The 14,644-nt window shown below is 45.6% G+C and overlaps 1 protein-coding gene across 1 annotated transcript in view; it reads right to left on the bottom strand.

The window, feature by feature from the left end:
- Nucleotides 1-248: 248 nt before the first annotated feature.
- The window catches only part of LOC126545873 (calpain-A-like), a 38,330-nt gene continuing 23,934 nt past the window's right edge, over nt 249-14,644 (bottom strand). Inside the window, exons 10-19 of the mRNA XM_050193899.3 lie at nt 14,305-14,468; nt 12,099-12,316; nt 9,580-9,622; nt 7,569-7,803; nt 6,357-6,415; nt 5,784-5,852; nt 4,394-4,472; nt 1,950-2,063; nt 491-549; nt 249-389 (exon numbers count right to left, since the gene is read on the bottom strand). Of these exons, the coding sequence (XP_050049856.3) occupies nt 363-389; nt 491-549; nt 1,950-2,063; nt 4,394-4,472; nt 5,784-5,852; nt 6,357-6,415; nt 7,569-7,803; nt 9,580-9,622; nt 12,099-12,316; nt 14,305-14,468 (1,067 nt within the window). The 3' untranslated portion in view covers nt 249-362. The remainder of the gene's footprint in view (nt 390-490; nt 550-1,949; nt 2,064-4,393; nt 4,473-5,783; nt 5,853-6,356; nt 6,416-7,568; nt 7,804-9,579; nt 9,623-12,098; nt 12,317-14,304; nt 14,469-14,644) is intronic.

Below are 14,644 nucleotides of genomic sequence, written 5' to 3'. Positions count from 1 at the left end.
GATAGATAGATAGATAGATAGATAGATAGATAGATAGATAGATAGATAGATAGATAGATAGATAGATAGATAGATAGATAGATAGATGTTTGATTCAGAACGGAGGGCTGCGGAGGGCTGAGAGGCGTCATTGCAAGATCTACCAACTGGCGAGGTCGTGGTTTAATTTTTCACAGAGACGGTGCCCGCGAGATCGCAGTTCCATCCTTGTATTCGCACCATTCCGCGCAATAACAAACAGTCACACGTCGAAAGTAAAAACCTTTTATTTGACGACGATATTAATGCAGTGCCTTCGAGCGAGAAAGCGACAGTCGCATTTCCGACACTCACTTCTGAGTTGAACACACCGGAGGGGATACTCAGCAGTACATCGTGTATTTAAGCCACTGAAAGGAAAGGAAGGACGAGCAGTAATCAAATGAGCACGTCATTTCTTAGACGCTGCGGTTGTTGACTTCGCATTAGGCGTGATAAGGATGCTACTCACCTCGTTCCGACTAACGGTCACAGCATTCTCCTTTTCTGGGTCCCAGGCGTCGTAAATGTCTGAAAGAAGACCGGAGATTGGTATGCGTCACTTTCCGTACCGACATCACGCACGCACACACAAAAAAGTGACTGACCGTGACTTGGATATATGTCGTACGAAACATACTACGACTGGCCGTTAATTGAAGTCTCTGACTTAGTAAAAACAATGTCCTTATCTAGTAAACCCCTCCCCCTACCCACCCACGGGCTGTTTTTTGTTGTTGTTGTTGTGTGTTTTGTATCGGTTATGCGTGTTTCCAGCCTTGTTCTTGGGCCGATCCCGAGGAAAGAGCAGTCTAAAAATTCAAGTAAATCCGGAAAAGAATTCAGTTAAAAAATATGGACCTTTTTGTAGGTTTATTCAGCCTAAAAATTTTAATTCCGACTCTCATTTTACGTCTCGCACTTGAAATGTGACTGCAAGGAGTGCCGGGGGGACTGAGACTGCCTCATTCTCGCCCCCAACTCACTTATGGAAGACATTGTCTTTGATTGACTTCAACAAGCGATTAGATCGCCTTCCAGCCTTTTTCTTTAATTATCGCTCTTATCTCTTCAAAGCGTCTCTCTCGAAGACGGTTCAGCAAACACTGCCGTTGTATACTAAGCACTTATCCTTTAAGGCGCAATTTAGCTGTTAGCTCGCTAGCCGGTTGAAAAGATGCCGACAGAGCCAATGGCGAAAAGAGAGGACGGAGGACAAAACTGATACAGATAGCCGGTTCCGTTCTCTTTCTATCTTTCAACGTTACACCTTTCGTTTTACATTCTATAGCCTCGTTGACATGAATGCGACTGCTGGCGCATCGTATCACATACATAATCTTTCTAGCGGGCCGCATCCATGCAAGCGAGGCTAATGCGCTAGGAAAGCGCGTCAGATTAATGTGCCAGACAGCGGGGGATTGAGACAGGCAAGTAGCCTTTCGCGGTGTACGTAAAAGCGATCGCAAAGCATTAGGAATTCTGGGAAGCGGGATTTGCTGCCTATTAGCTGCACTCGCCGAGCTGCGTTGTGGCGTGGCGCCTTACGCGTCTGGAAGCGCTGCTTCGCCTTCGATGTGCGACACCGCATGCCGCCACCATCGCACCAGGGGTGATGCGCTACACGTGAACGCTGGCGCATCGCATAGCTCGTCACGCGCTAGAAAATGTGATGCGCTCATTGTGTCGCATTCATGTGAACACGGCTTATGGCTCCTTGCTGCATGGCACATATACATAGTAACCGGAAATGCTGCTATGTATCTGTGCACATATCAGCAGGTTAGGGAGGCCGCACGTCATCTATGGAGAAAATGTGAGGGCTTATGCATGGGTGAACCCTTTCAGAACCGGCGTCCGTTTCAAGGTCTGCTATAACTATGAGTCAAAACCGGAAGCGTAAAAGTGTTGCCCTGTTAGGTCACACGCACCGATCATGCACATGAGCTTGACGGCGCAGCCGATGAAATCTGCCAAACTTATCTTGCGGTCGTGGCCGTAACGCAGGACGAGGGCCTTCAGCACGTGTTGATTGACGACGTAGCCTATAGAAAAAAAAAAATATTGTGAATTATTATAGCACTTCACCTAACCTTGTAAGAAATATTATTCGCTAGCCATTGTGATCGGCTATTTTTGATAAATAACGACGCGTGCACAACTCAGCCTGATAATGCACAAATCACCTATTGTTTAAAATAGATTTCCATTGTTCCGGAAGGGGTCAGGCTGCTCCGAGGTCTGGAATAACGTGGCCTCGTAACATCGCCGTCTACGACACACTCTGACACCACGAAACATGCTTTTCGCAGTACACTGCACAAGGGCTAATGACTATGCCTTATCATAGCTGATTGTGAGCTGGTCAAATTCAAGTGCTACTGACAGTTTATTTAATGGGCGCCACCGTATTGCTTATGCAGCGGTACATTTATGGGCAGTCGGTATCAGGCTTGGGCGTGCGCTCCGTCTTGTATGCCACTGTATACACACTCGGCGGCAGTTTCAGGTGGCTTTCTTTTTCCTTCTTTTTCTCGCTCGTGTGGTTTATTCAGCATGACATGGCGTCTTCTAGCTACGAGGTAAACGGTTCTGTGAGACGTGGTGAAGTGGTTTAAGTTGGCATGGCTGGAGTTTCTGACGGCGTTGACGCGGACATATCACTCAGCGCGATGTTCGCACGCGTATTTGAGCTTACAATCAGCCTCGGAGATCAGTAATGTATTTCTGAAAATTTATTTCACGAATGTGTCCTTATACTGCAGCATTCTGAGTAATTGAAAGCTGCGGTTCAGCAGCAACGAGTAGTCACAAAACATGACGATCCAGCAGCGTGGGTGCCGCAAAGCTGCGGAATAAGTTGTGCTGTTTACTTTGACAAGTATTGGAACTGTTATCTATAGATATATTGCACGACTTCGCTGTTGGCAAAACGAAATTTCCGTCCACGAATAAAATGATGTTGATTAGTAATAACGTGCATACCAATGCGTTAATCACACTTGTCGAGTGGTCGAGCGACCGGCTCCAGACTACGCGAGCATCCGAGGCAGTGGTAGATGCTGCACATGGTCAAAAGCATGCGCCATGACCATGCGATGCCTAATTGCGGCATTAGCCAGTGTTTTCCTTTTTCCTTTTTTTCGCTATATAGCAGAGAATGAAAACCTTTTTTTCTTGCTTCTTTTCTTTTTCAGTCTTGTTCGTCCCGTCTTCAACGATGCACTCACCCGTTTTACGGAAACAATGTCCTCACGAGTAACCATTGGAATTTTTTTATGCGATCCCCTTTGGATATTATGCCTTACAGGACAAAAAAGGCAATGTCGAAGCTCAAAGCTTATACGTATCATACTGACTTACCAACTATACTGGATCGCTGTGTTGAGCAAGCCCATCGGTCTCATACAGGAGGTTTAGGTAGACATGGTATAGTAATTTCAAGTCTACTTACCATACTTAAAACGCCTGGGACCGATGCCGGCGGCTGACACAAATGTTTTATAATGACTGGCGCTTAGATGTTTCGGGGTTGCATTGGATTGGCCGTGTACGGGCACTCTTATGGTTTAGTTCCCACGACAAACGATCAAACGATAGCTGAGATTTCCCAGTTCACGCTGGCAATTCACACACGCCAGCTCTCCTTGTTCAGCGGAACCCACTAGAGCCAAAATAGTTCACAACACGTGCACAGACCGCGCGGCCTATGATGCGCGTCGCATTTTCACGCACCCAATAGAAATTTCCACATACTGCAGCTACTGCTGCACCGAAAGTCTACCATAAGTGTTTGTTTAACGACCTCGTATGAACTGACATCACGTAAATTTCACTGAGATCGAGCTAAGGCATCTCCGAATCGTTCCGCAGCGCGAATGCAACACATTCAAGCAGCGCCGCGCCGGCTCGCACAAGCCAGAGAGGAGGAAAGAGTCGCCGCGCGCCCTTTCCTCCTCGCCAGATGAAACAGGTTTTTATGTCCGAGCTTGGCGTTGGCGTCGACTTCTCAAACAACAACAACAACAACAACAACAACAACAACAACGACGACGACGACGACGACGACAAAAAAGCGCAGGGAAGGGGGGACGGGCAAACAAATGTTATGAATTCGGTTACTCCGACCATTTTCATGAGTACTAGAACTTAATCTCTGACTATAAAGAATGTGGCCGCACGCCTTATCACCATCTGCTATGCGATCTGGTTGACAATATCTTACCTATAAAGAGATCAATGCAGTTTTATTGATAGCAATAGATGCCGCTAGTTTCTGCTTACAGCCGATATGTGCTTGCACAAACTTTTTCAGCAAGCGCAGAAATGGTCGCAGAATATGCGATACTGTTTGAAATCGAGCCCCTGAGCTTACCTGCGGATCGAAGAGCGTTCCTTAATGCATACGTGCTGAGATATCCAGTCGAGCCCTTGTCGTAAGATTTAAAGGCCGCCTGGAAAGAAAAAAAGAGAAAGTTATAGTTCGACCTCATTATAATCATAATTTATGTCCAGTGCAGGACCACTCCAAGAGATCTCAAGCTACCAGTGTCTTACACCAGTGGATTCCATTCTATGCTTGCAAATTTTCTAGTTTTATCACACCAACCAATCCTCTGGCGTCATCGGTTGTTTTACCCTTTCTGTACAACAAATTAGGTTATTGTAACAGACCGTCGGTCATCTGCTCTGCGCATTACCTGGCCTATCCAACCCCATTTCCTCCTCTTAATCTCAGCTAATCGAATATCAGATAAGCCGGACAGATAATTGATACCGCCATGTTCTTGTCTACGCAGTTGTTTTTTCTTTTTTTGTACAGCACAGCTCAGCGTCGGCTTCGTCCCTCGGCAAACTCGTAACCGAGGGAACACGCACAGCAAAAGGATGAAAGAGTGAACGCGAAGCGCGGATGAAAGACGACGATAGTGAAGAGAGCGAGAGGAGAAAGCGGGGGAGGAGGTTAGGACGAAAGAGTGAGAAGGAAAGTGTAGTGTCCCGCACGACGGGCTCTGCGGCGACGATGGTCACGAGATGACGCCAGAATAGAGTGCGTCGTCTTTATGAAAACAAAGCACTGCATGAGCAGTGGGTCTGTCTGCGGCGGCTGCTGTTAATCGCGCTCACGCCTCACGATTAGCGAGGCAGTCGCGCCACACTTCGCTCCGTTTGCAACGTGCCGCACAAGACAGTTTGTCAGCCAATACATTGCGAGATGAAAACACTTATACAGCTGCGCTCAAATTTCGCATTAGGGAGTATCGTAATCGTCGGTCAATTTTTTTTTTTGACATCGCAGGTTGTATACTGCTTTTTTGCGAGCTTCTTTATCTTACAAGATTTCAAGCTTGAAGATGCATTTTTATAATTTTGCTGCCACGCTTCTCATCTCCGAGGCCATGCACTGGCACGTCATGCATTTCGGAGGCCATACGCATGCTTTGTGGTGGTGGTGCTAGATGGCGCCAAGTGTTCTTAGGGAAACAAGAAAGAGGAGCCTTGCTGCAGTACACGCCTCATGTATAACTCGTTTCGACGGTGGCACTATCGTGTGTCACTGTATTAGTCAATGCTAAACGCGTTACCATCGACAGTCTTCGTGATAAGTGTTCTGCCGCAATGTTCTGCCGCACTGGTCAAAATGTGTTCGGACTTCAATACTTTAGTCACATTTTGTAAGATTTATGCTGACTAACGAATTTACTGAGTGCCACGAAATATAGCTATTGCCGTTATTTTTCAACTGCAAGTTCAAGATTACTTGCCTTCCATTGTTTGATGTGTTTGTGAAGCACAGCAAACTCTTCCACAGTCAACGTCCCAGTGTAGTCGTCCTGGCACGAAAATGTCAAGGGCGACACGAATGGTATCCGGTGATGAAAATGTACAATTTACATCAGGGAGCTAGCAACGTTTCCAGCAAAAATTGTCCCTTCGACAACAGCAGTAATTTGTTTTCTGTGCGTTTTCTCTGTGGCGAGGAGTAGTGGGCTTCATACAAATGCGCCGAAGCTACGTTTAGAAACACGCCATATGAAAATAACTTCCGTTTAAATTATCCCTAAAATGTGCCAGTTAATGCCAATTAATGATCATTAATTGTCCGTTTCATAAAGGTTACATACGACATGAGTAAACAAGAATTCCTATGGCTTGCGGATACACTGCGTAAATTCAATAAATGAATAAGTGCCTACATTGGATTATTATATATATATATATATATATATATATATATATATATATATATATATATATATATGTGGAACGCTAAAGCAGCTTGCAAACTGCAGGTTCTTCTTTTTATCTTTGTTTTTCTTTTTACAGTGAAAGGATACATCAATGAGGGCCACCATGCTTCGGCATATGTCCAATGAGAAATCCAGAGGACCACCATCTGAAATACGAAAGAAAAAAAGAACGTTACTCACAGCATGCCTAAATGTGAGAAGTTGGTTGAAAAATAAAGTAAGGGAGTATCTTGCATAGAATGAAAAGTTGCTGGCCTATTTTTCATTCGGTCAACTTTAGGTTATATTAGCAGGTAACAGCTTCGAGCGCGTTTCTCCGTATTTGCTCCTTTGCTTTGTCGTGCTTATTCCGCTTAAATGAGGCGAAGCTAAAAAATTGTTACTCACATGTCGTTTCTTGCTGGCCCTATGCTATCCAGAAAAACGATCGGAAATCTACCGCAAAAGAAGAGTTTGTTGTCTGTGTGGGTGTCTCCTCTAGCACAATAAATGGTACAAGGGATTACTCAATTTCTGTTGAATGAATAAAGAATGGTCAAGATGGCAAAACACATGTTTTTTTCCTACACATTCGTTTTGTGCCTTAAACAGGTTTCATGAATGCTGCAAATACCTGCACATTCTCGTTTGTAAAGGTGCTCTGAGACTTTTCCTTCAATGATAAAAGAAATATAGACTCATTCATTGATTGTTCGGCTGCTTCAAAGGTCAGTTGACATTAGAAGCGTTGTCGGCAAGCATATTGATCGCATAGTAAGGCAACAAAGCCGAGGAAGCATAGCTAGATGACGCCATCGTACGCGCCGTGGCAACAGTGAGCCTTCCGTCCTAAAAAACCTTCGCTCGGTTGTCCTATCACTTTGTTTTGCCGCGAAATAAAATAAAGCATTATTTCAAATTGGTTCAGTGTACACGAACTCTCTCTTTGCATTAAAAGAAACGCGTCATGTGTATTTTGTTTAACTTGCGTCAAAATGAATATGTAAAGTTCTAATAGGTTGGATAAAAGTGTCGAAAATAGGCGGACTTCTTTTTTTGGCGAGCTATTGCTGCTGGCCCTTATCATTCTTGCCCGATAAATTTGGCCGGCCGGGTCTGCAAACACCGAAAGAGATTATAGCAGGAAATGACGGACGAGATTGTTTTCAGTATTTAAAAGGAAAATATCAAGTTCCTGCCACTGCCCTTCATAAATGGGCTGCCAAATCTCAGCACAGAACTGTAACGGCCTTAAATTAATGTCTTCGTTTAGCACATGCCTAAGCTACGCGAGTGAAGGGCCGGCGATTATCAACGTACCCTGCTCGGACACGTTCTTGAGCAAAGCTTTAAGTGAACTGCAGCAGACGGTGCCGTCCTCCGAGGCCACTTCGTTGAAGGCGTCCTTCAGGCTTTGGTCGATCTCCTCTTCGCTATCATCGCCACCGTCTTCGCCGTCTTTCCCGTCGCCGTCCTTTTCGTCACCGTTGACCTCGTTTCCATCGTCCCCGGTAGTTTTGTCCGGTTGGACTTTGCTGCCATCACTCTTTTTGTCCTGTGGTGAACAAGCAAGGCACTCTAGCCGATAACGTCTACGGAGAGATGATTCCTGTTGACCCGAAGCTCTCAGCTGACTACGGTTACCCGGGATAGCCCTAAACTAGGGTGTACTTTGCCCTTTTGCCGGCGTTGGCTCAAGTTGCTTTATGAACGTCAAATAACAGCGCGTACGCTGTACGTCCGGCCCTTGTTCATTACGCGCTGTTACTTGACGATCGTGAATAACCAACTTGCCAAAATGCCATCTCCAGTGCTTTATAAAACACTGCGTTTTTTTCTTTTATTCTTGTTGTTTCTTTACACAGTGGGGCTGCTCGACGCGCTGTGAACATTGTCGAACGCTTCACCACCTCACAATTTACCCTTCCTTCTCACCTTTGTACCCTTTCCCAAACCTTCGTACGAGGACCCCAGTCGGACGTTTAACAAAAAAAAAAAAAAAAGAAAGAAGAAAAGCGGAATAAAAAAACACGAATTCGCTAAGCAAGGAAGGACGATGCAGCGCTGTTTTAGTGTATTCGTTTCGTTCTTCTTTTTCTATGTTATTTTGCGAATGATTCCTCCGACTTTCCCAGCTTGCAGTAGGACAACAATTTTGTTTCATGTTTCCATTCTAGCGTTGATCAATTTCTTTCTGTCGCTTGCGTATAGCTCCCCCAGTTCTTGCTATTTTTTAGGGCCCAGGACTTACAACCAATATCCTTGCAAAAAAAGCTCCAGGCTGCCTCGGAAAACGTGATGTTAACTTTCTATGCATTCTATTTTGCTTGCATCCAGGTGTGGGCGTTTTAACGTGGTATGTGTTAGACGAAGCTAGGATCGCAGGAAGCACGCCTTATAATGATGCTTCAGCTTCTTGTACCTGTGCCTACGCATAAAGCCTTATTCGCAGGTTAGCTGAATGTGAATACGCGCACCTTTACCAAGAAAAAAAAAGAGACACCACATCACTCGGTCTACGCCAGGCTCAGCAAAAAGCTCGTCAGCTTATCAACTCATCGCTGCACCGGCTTGAAGCGACTGTAAAATTAAGGCACCCACAAGTACCTCTCGACACCGTTCTTGTAGGTTCTTAGACAATGCCTTTAACTGAAGAAAGAAAAGAAAGGAGTGGGATCATGGGAAACAAGGAGTCATAGCATCGAACGGTCACATGAATCCTACTGAACCAATTAACATATTAAAGATTGCAATTTACCTTTGCATTCGTTCGAGGACCTAATGGGCCATTTAGTTTTGCATTGGCTAGACGACCTAAATACCTGAGAACTTTTTCAACGTTCTTTCTTTTTCTCCTTTCATTTCATTTTCCTCCGGCACTGTTTTCTTTTCCAGTCTTCTTTTTTTCTTTGGGCCTTCTCTACTGTTATCGTAAGTGAAATATAGTTACATTATGGTGCAAGTGCATTTTTAATTTCTTTGTAAATATCAGACATAAAAAACATTTTGAGTGCGTAACACAGCGCAAGCGAGCAGGAGCAAGAGGCTGAAACAACGACGACGCGGTACGGCGTTTTTTTCTCGTCTTTTGTCCCCCTTCGTTTTCGCTATGTTCCACGTTCAAAATGAATGCTAAGCAACTCGCCCAGTTCGCCATCTTGCTTCATTATGAAAAGCACTCCGAACTCACTGTTATCCTCGAGTCTGAGGGGACAATACTTCACGTTTGCCAAACTTTGTGCGCACTCAGCCAATATTGCATCTTCCTATGGCTACACCAGTTTCCTGCGGTCGCGTTAATGCGGACGTTCAATGCGACATACATACTGACCTCGTCAGGCTTTGTGATGATGGCAGCTGCTTCATCGTGCTCTCTGAAAGAGAACGTATTGTTCACACGGTTTAACACTGTGCACTGTTTATCGCAACAAGGAAGTGTTAGTAAGACACGATATACACTCTGTGTGAAAAGTATGCGAGCTACATTGCGTGCGACCGTACGTCAGGCTGTGACTATAGGCTGTTTAAGGAAGTTTCTGCTGCATGCCACAAGTTCGGACACATTTGAGACTGAAAAGAACACTCGTAGTCACCATCCGGAGCTCCGGAGTGTCAGAAGCGCCACGTTAACCACACCGCACATTCGAACTACATTTGTGAGGAAGACTCCGAGTAAGCCGCGTACTTTTGACAAATGATGTACTTTAAATTGTGGCTTTTGCGTAGAAGAATACTTTCTTGCATCTGTGAAAAACTATTGCATGCTTATCCCAGCTTCTTTGCCGCCGTAATGAGCGCGCTGAATAAGAAATCCGTAAACGTGTCACCCAGAATGACGATAAAGAAACGGAAAAAAATGAGCGTAAGAAAAAGTTGTCATCCACCCTACTTCAGCACGAAGCTAGAAAAGAAACACATACGGGTTTCTCAGAAAGACAGCTTCGTAGTTGAAGAAGGGTTCGTCCTGGTTTTCAGCTTCCCCAGAGAACTGATTTGCCGTTCTACAAAATTTAAATATGCTGCTTTGTGTGTTATAATTCATTTTTTTTTATTCTTGTTTTTTGTTCCCGAGCCTTTACGGCATCGCTTCAACGACCGTTTCTCTTCATTAACTTTCTTTTCTTTTGCTTGGAGAATACTTTCTTGAGGCATTCATGGAACGGAAACACAGGTGTGTAAAACAAGGACAAAGGAAGAACTAGAAGGGTGAAACAAAAAAACGCGGGCATTTATGTTCGTTCTTTCCAATTGCAGTGCACCTAATGCACCGTGCTGCACCGTGCTGCTCATTGGAGATGCACAGATGAACGTTGACCGTGTTGTGCAAGATTGCGTAGATGTTTCTGCTCGCGCCTATGCGCCTGTTTCAACTCAAATCTTTTCTGTACTCGTAACTGTGATACTGACACTCTGTAGCATCTTTTGCGGGATATTCTGATGCGAAATCATCAAATGGCCCATTGATGGAAAAAGCCGGCGTCTGTTGCAACTAAAGGGCACTCAAATTCCCATTGGCTGCGACGCCACGTCACGAGTGCGCCTCGACGGAACAGAGCGGGCGAAACGGCACACGTGCTGCTTTAGCGCTCCAGGTATTGCGTGAGGGGAGAGGGTATCGCCACGACGCCACGTCACCAGCGCGCCACGACGGAGCAGATAGGTGAAGCGACGACGCGGGGCGACACGGGTTGTCGTCGGCGAAGCAGTCGCGTGACACGCGCGTGCGGGTGCCGCCGTATCGTTCTCGGAAGCCGGCTCGCTATCCGTATCTCTCTCTCTCTCTCTCACCCCCACTAGGCTTAGCTGCTGCGCGCGCCTGCCGGCCTTGGTGGCCGCTGCTGATTCCTCGGGCTCTCGTCGCGCAGGACGTCGGTGGGATACGGCGTTGGCCCCGCAGACTACTGGTGCTTGCTGCCTCGGGCAGCACATACCGCTATGATACATTACTCGCAGTGCAAAACTCGAAGTACGGCTCAGCGGCGTTCAACATATCAGTGCTTTCACATTCCCGACTCATAAGTGCTTAGGTGTCCTCGGACGTTTCTATATAATTTCGCTCTCCCTTCTTTCTATTCCCATTTTCCCTTTCCCTAGCGTAAGGTAGCCACCCGGACTCCTGGCTGGTTAACATCCCTGCCTTCTTTCTTATCTCTCACTCACTCACTTATATCCTTTCTCGCTTTCTTCTTTCCTCATGAAAAGACGAAACATTAACACGGATACCATATAGCATTGGCATTTGGCGGCATCAGGTGCCTCCAGCACATCCCGTGAAAGAGGTGCCTTCGCCGTGTTAGATGCTGACATTTTCGGTTATAAAATATAAATACTAAAATTAAACCGATAAGATCGCCATTGTTTCCTGCGTACCACGTAGGGGAGGACATAGCCTGCTTATAATCTGAGCTTGCAGGCTACATATATTAGAAGGAACAGCTCTAATGTCAGCACTGAAGATTAATGAAAGACAAGTCACTCCTTTAGCTGCGACCCATACTTGGCCCATGGACTAACACTGCCTGTGCATCATCTCGCGCAAAGAAAGCACTTTTAAAAATCTTCAGAGACAGTGGCATCAATGAGATAGCTTAGTTTGTTGAATGCTGTGGGTGTGGCATGTGTAGGCTGTCTAGACGTGATGCGCACTGCGGATATTATATTTTTCATCACACCCGGCCATCAGGAGTAGCATGCTATAGAGACGCCGCCAGGTTAATCTTTCCAGGATTCATTAAAGATCCACCCTTCTCTCTTCTATCTCTCGTCTGTATAGGTGTTTCTGTTCGCTTGACAGAATATAGTACATTTTGTAAATAGATAAACGGTAAAAAAAGAGATGTGCAACTGCACCTGCAACGGCACTTCTTTTCGGTGTAGATCCTGAGGAGGAAGTCTCCCGCCTGGTCGGCTTCGTCGGTGCACGGGATGACGCAGAAGGTGCCCGGCAGCAGCCGGAACCGGCACGTGCTCTCGCGGGAGGCGCTCATCCGCTGGCTCTGTGCAACTTGACGGTAATCTGCCAGATACTCGTGAGTCAAGGGTGCCGGGCAGTTGTCAGGGTCTTCGACCTGAGGTGTGACACGACGAGGCCGAGGAACTGAAACATCTATAAACTTCATTCCAGCGACGCTAAGAAAACGAGCACCGACTGCATGGATATTCAAATTTCGTTATACATTTCGCTGAGGCAAATGAAAGTTCCAGTATTTCATTCCTACAGCTTTATTTTTTTTTCGCTTGAATTACCAACTGTCGTTATGATGGAACGACAATAAGAAGAAGAAACAAAGTACACAGGCCCGTTTCACACAGGCGCTGCCAAAATGACGAATGAATGGTGTTGTCCTTTAGCCATCTCTTATAGTCTTCATGTTAGTCAGCTCGTGACCTAACACCACTGAAAAGCCCTGGTATGGCACAAATGCGGCACAAAGGCAAGCCGCTAAAGCAGAAATACGCATTAGTGGACCTTTATCCTCACGTGTCTTGAACGTTGCTCGCACCATATAGGCATGCGAGAAGGCTGTTGACCTTAGAAAGAAGGCATGTACAGCCGTGGTGAGCACAAGTATATATATATATATATATATATATATATATATATATATATATATATATATATATATATATATATATATATACGGACCAGGGCTGGGGTTATCAAGCTGGTTTTCTCCTCTGCATGCGAATGTAACTTGAGATTGCGGCCTGCAACTCAAACTTAGTATTTCGAAATGTCCAGTTCACTCGTCTCTGTCAGTTTACGCATTTTAATTACTAAGAAATATAGTTTTTTTTTATTCTGTTGTCCGTATAATTTTGCTCACGGGAGTACGTAAAGTATGCAGTGCACTGCAAGCACTCGTATGGTACGTGCACCATGCAATACTCGCAATAACCACTCAACGTGAATTCTGTGCACTCAGAGTGACTGTATTATTCATTAAGAACACAAAATAATAAGGACTGATGAGGAATGCGAAGGTTGTGGGATCGTTCCCCACCTGCGACAAGTTGTTTTTCATCTACTTCAATTTCCCTTAATTTATCGTTTCTTTATTTCATTTATTAAGCCCAAGTAATTTCCCCTATGTTGTCCTTGGTGTGAGCGTTTGTTGGCTTTTTATGATATGACTAATAAAAATCGGGCCCCTCGGTTAACCCCCTTTGTTCTCGTCTAAAATAATGAGGAGAAGTGTTTGGGCGGCTCATCTGATTTAAGTGCGTTAGTTTCCTCTCTCTCTCTCTATATATATATATATATATATATATATATATAAGGATGCTCTAGTCGTAAAGTCGTAAATGCAGAGCAGGCTGTGCGTTGGCGAACTAACTTGCAACCCACTTCTGTGACCCTATTTGCGCGTGTCACTTAGCAACAGCACCGCTGATGTGGCTAACCGCACTCGTCACAGTCCAAGAGGGCGCCGCAGGCGGGGTCGTCGGTGTGGTAGGGTTAGAGGCGCCGGAAGGGCCGGGGTTGGAAGTGTCCATTGTTGTAGGGGTAGCTGGGTGCAGGCGGCGACCGGAACGGAGCTCCAGGGAGGACGGGAACGCGAGAGGACGTCGGGATCTTGACGTACCTCCACCACTTTATAATACCGAGACCGATCAAGTTGTCCAGTGCTGTTTTTTTCCAAAAAAGGCAACGCCCGCAGCTCACGCGCGAAGAAGTCGAAGAAAAGGGAAGATGATGATGGCTATGTACAAATGAAAACGACGAAGTACGTTAATAGTGCTTACAATATATATATATATATATATATATATATATATATATATATATATATATATATATATATATATAAGGATGCTCTAGTCGTAAAGTCGTAAATGCAGAGCAGGCTGTGCGTTGGCGAACTAACTTGCAACCCACTTCTGTGACCCTATTTGCGCGTGTCACTTAGCAACAGCACCGCTGATGTGGCTAACCGCACTCGCTGCAGTGTAACAAAGTTCTGGTGTCGATGTCGTGTGGAATTTCGACAAGCGATTTGTGTCGACAGGAGCGCCGACCGGTGCGTGTGCAGAAGCTAAGCGTGTGGAAAACTACCTCGTAGACAGCGAAGGCGATGTTGAGCCACATCTCGTCGTGGACCTGGAAGACGCGACGGTTCTTCTGCATCAGCGCCACGATGACGGTGCACTCTCCGTCTTCGTCCTCGTCGTCCGGCTCGTGAAGGGTGACCATGTACTGCGGATTGGTGGCGAACTTCTCTGCGGGTCGCAAGGAGATTGACGGAATTTAGTATTTGGATGTGAACGGAAATGTCGGCAACTGCGTTGTCGCCGCGGCTACCCCGCAAAGATAAAAAAATAATTTCAAATGATTAAAAGGCCGACTGCAACGAAATTTCACTTTGGCCGAATCGGAGTAGTCTATGCTATATATT

This window comes from Dermacentor andersoni, chromosome 3, assembly GCF_023375885.2.
Source record: "Dermacentor andersoni chromosome 3, qqDerAnde1_hic_scaffold, whole genome shotgun sequence".
NCBI classification, from domain to species: domain Eukaryota; kingdom Metazoa; phylum Arthropoda; class Arachnida; order Ixodida; family Ixodidae; genus Dermacentor; species Dermacentor andersoni.
Note: the sequence above shows the minus strand (reverse complement) of the source record. Positions and strands in the feature narration are given on the sequence as shown.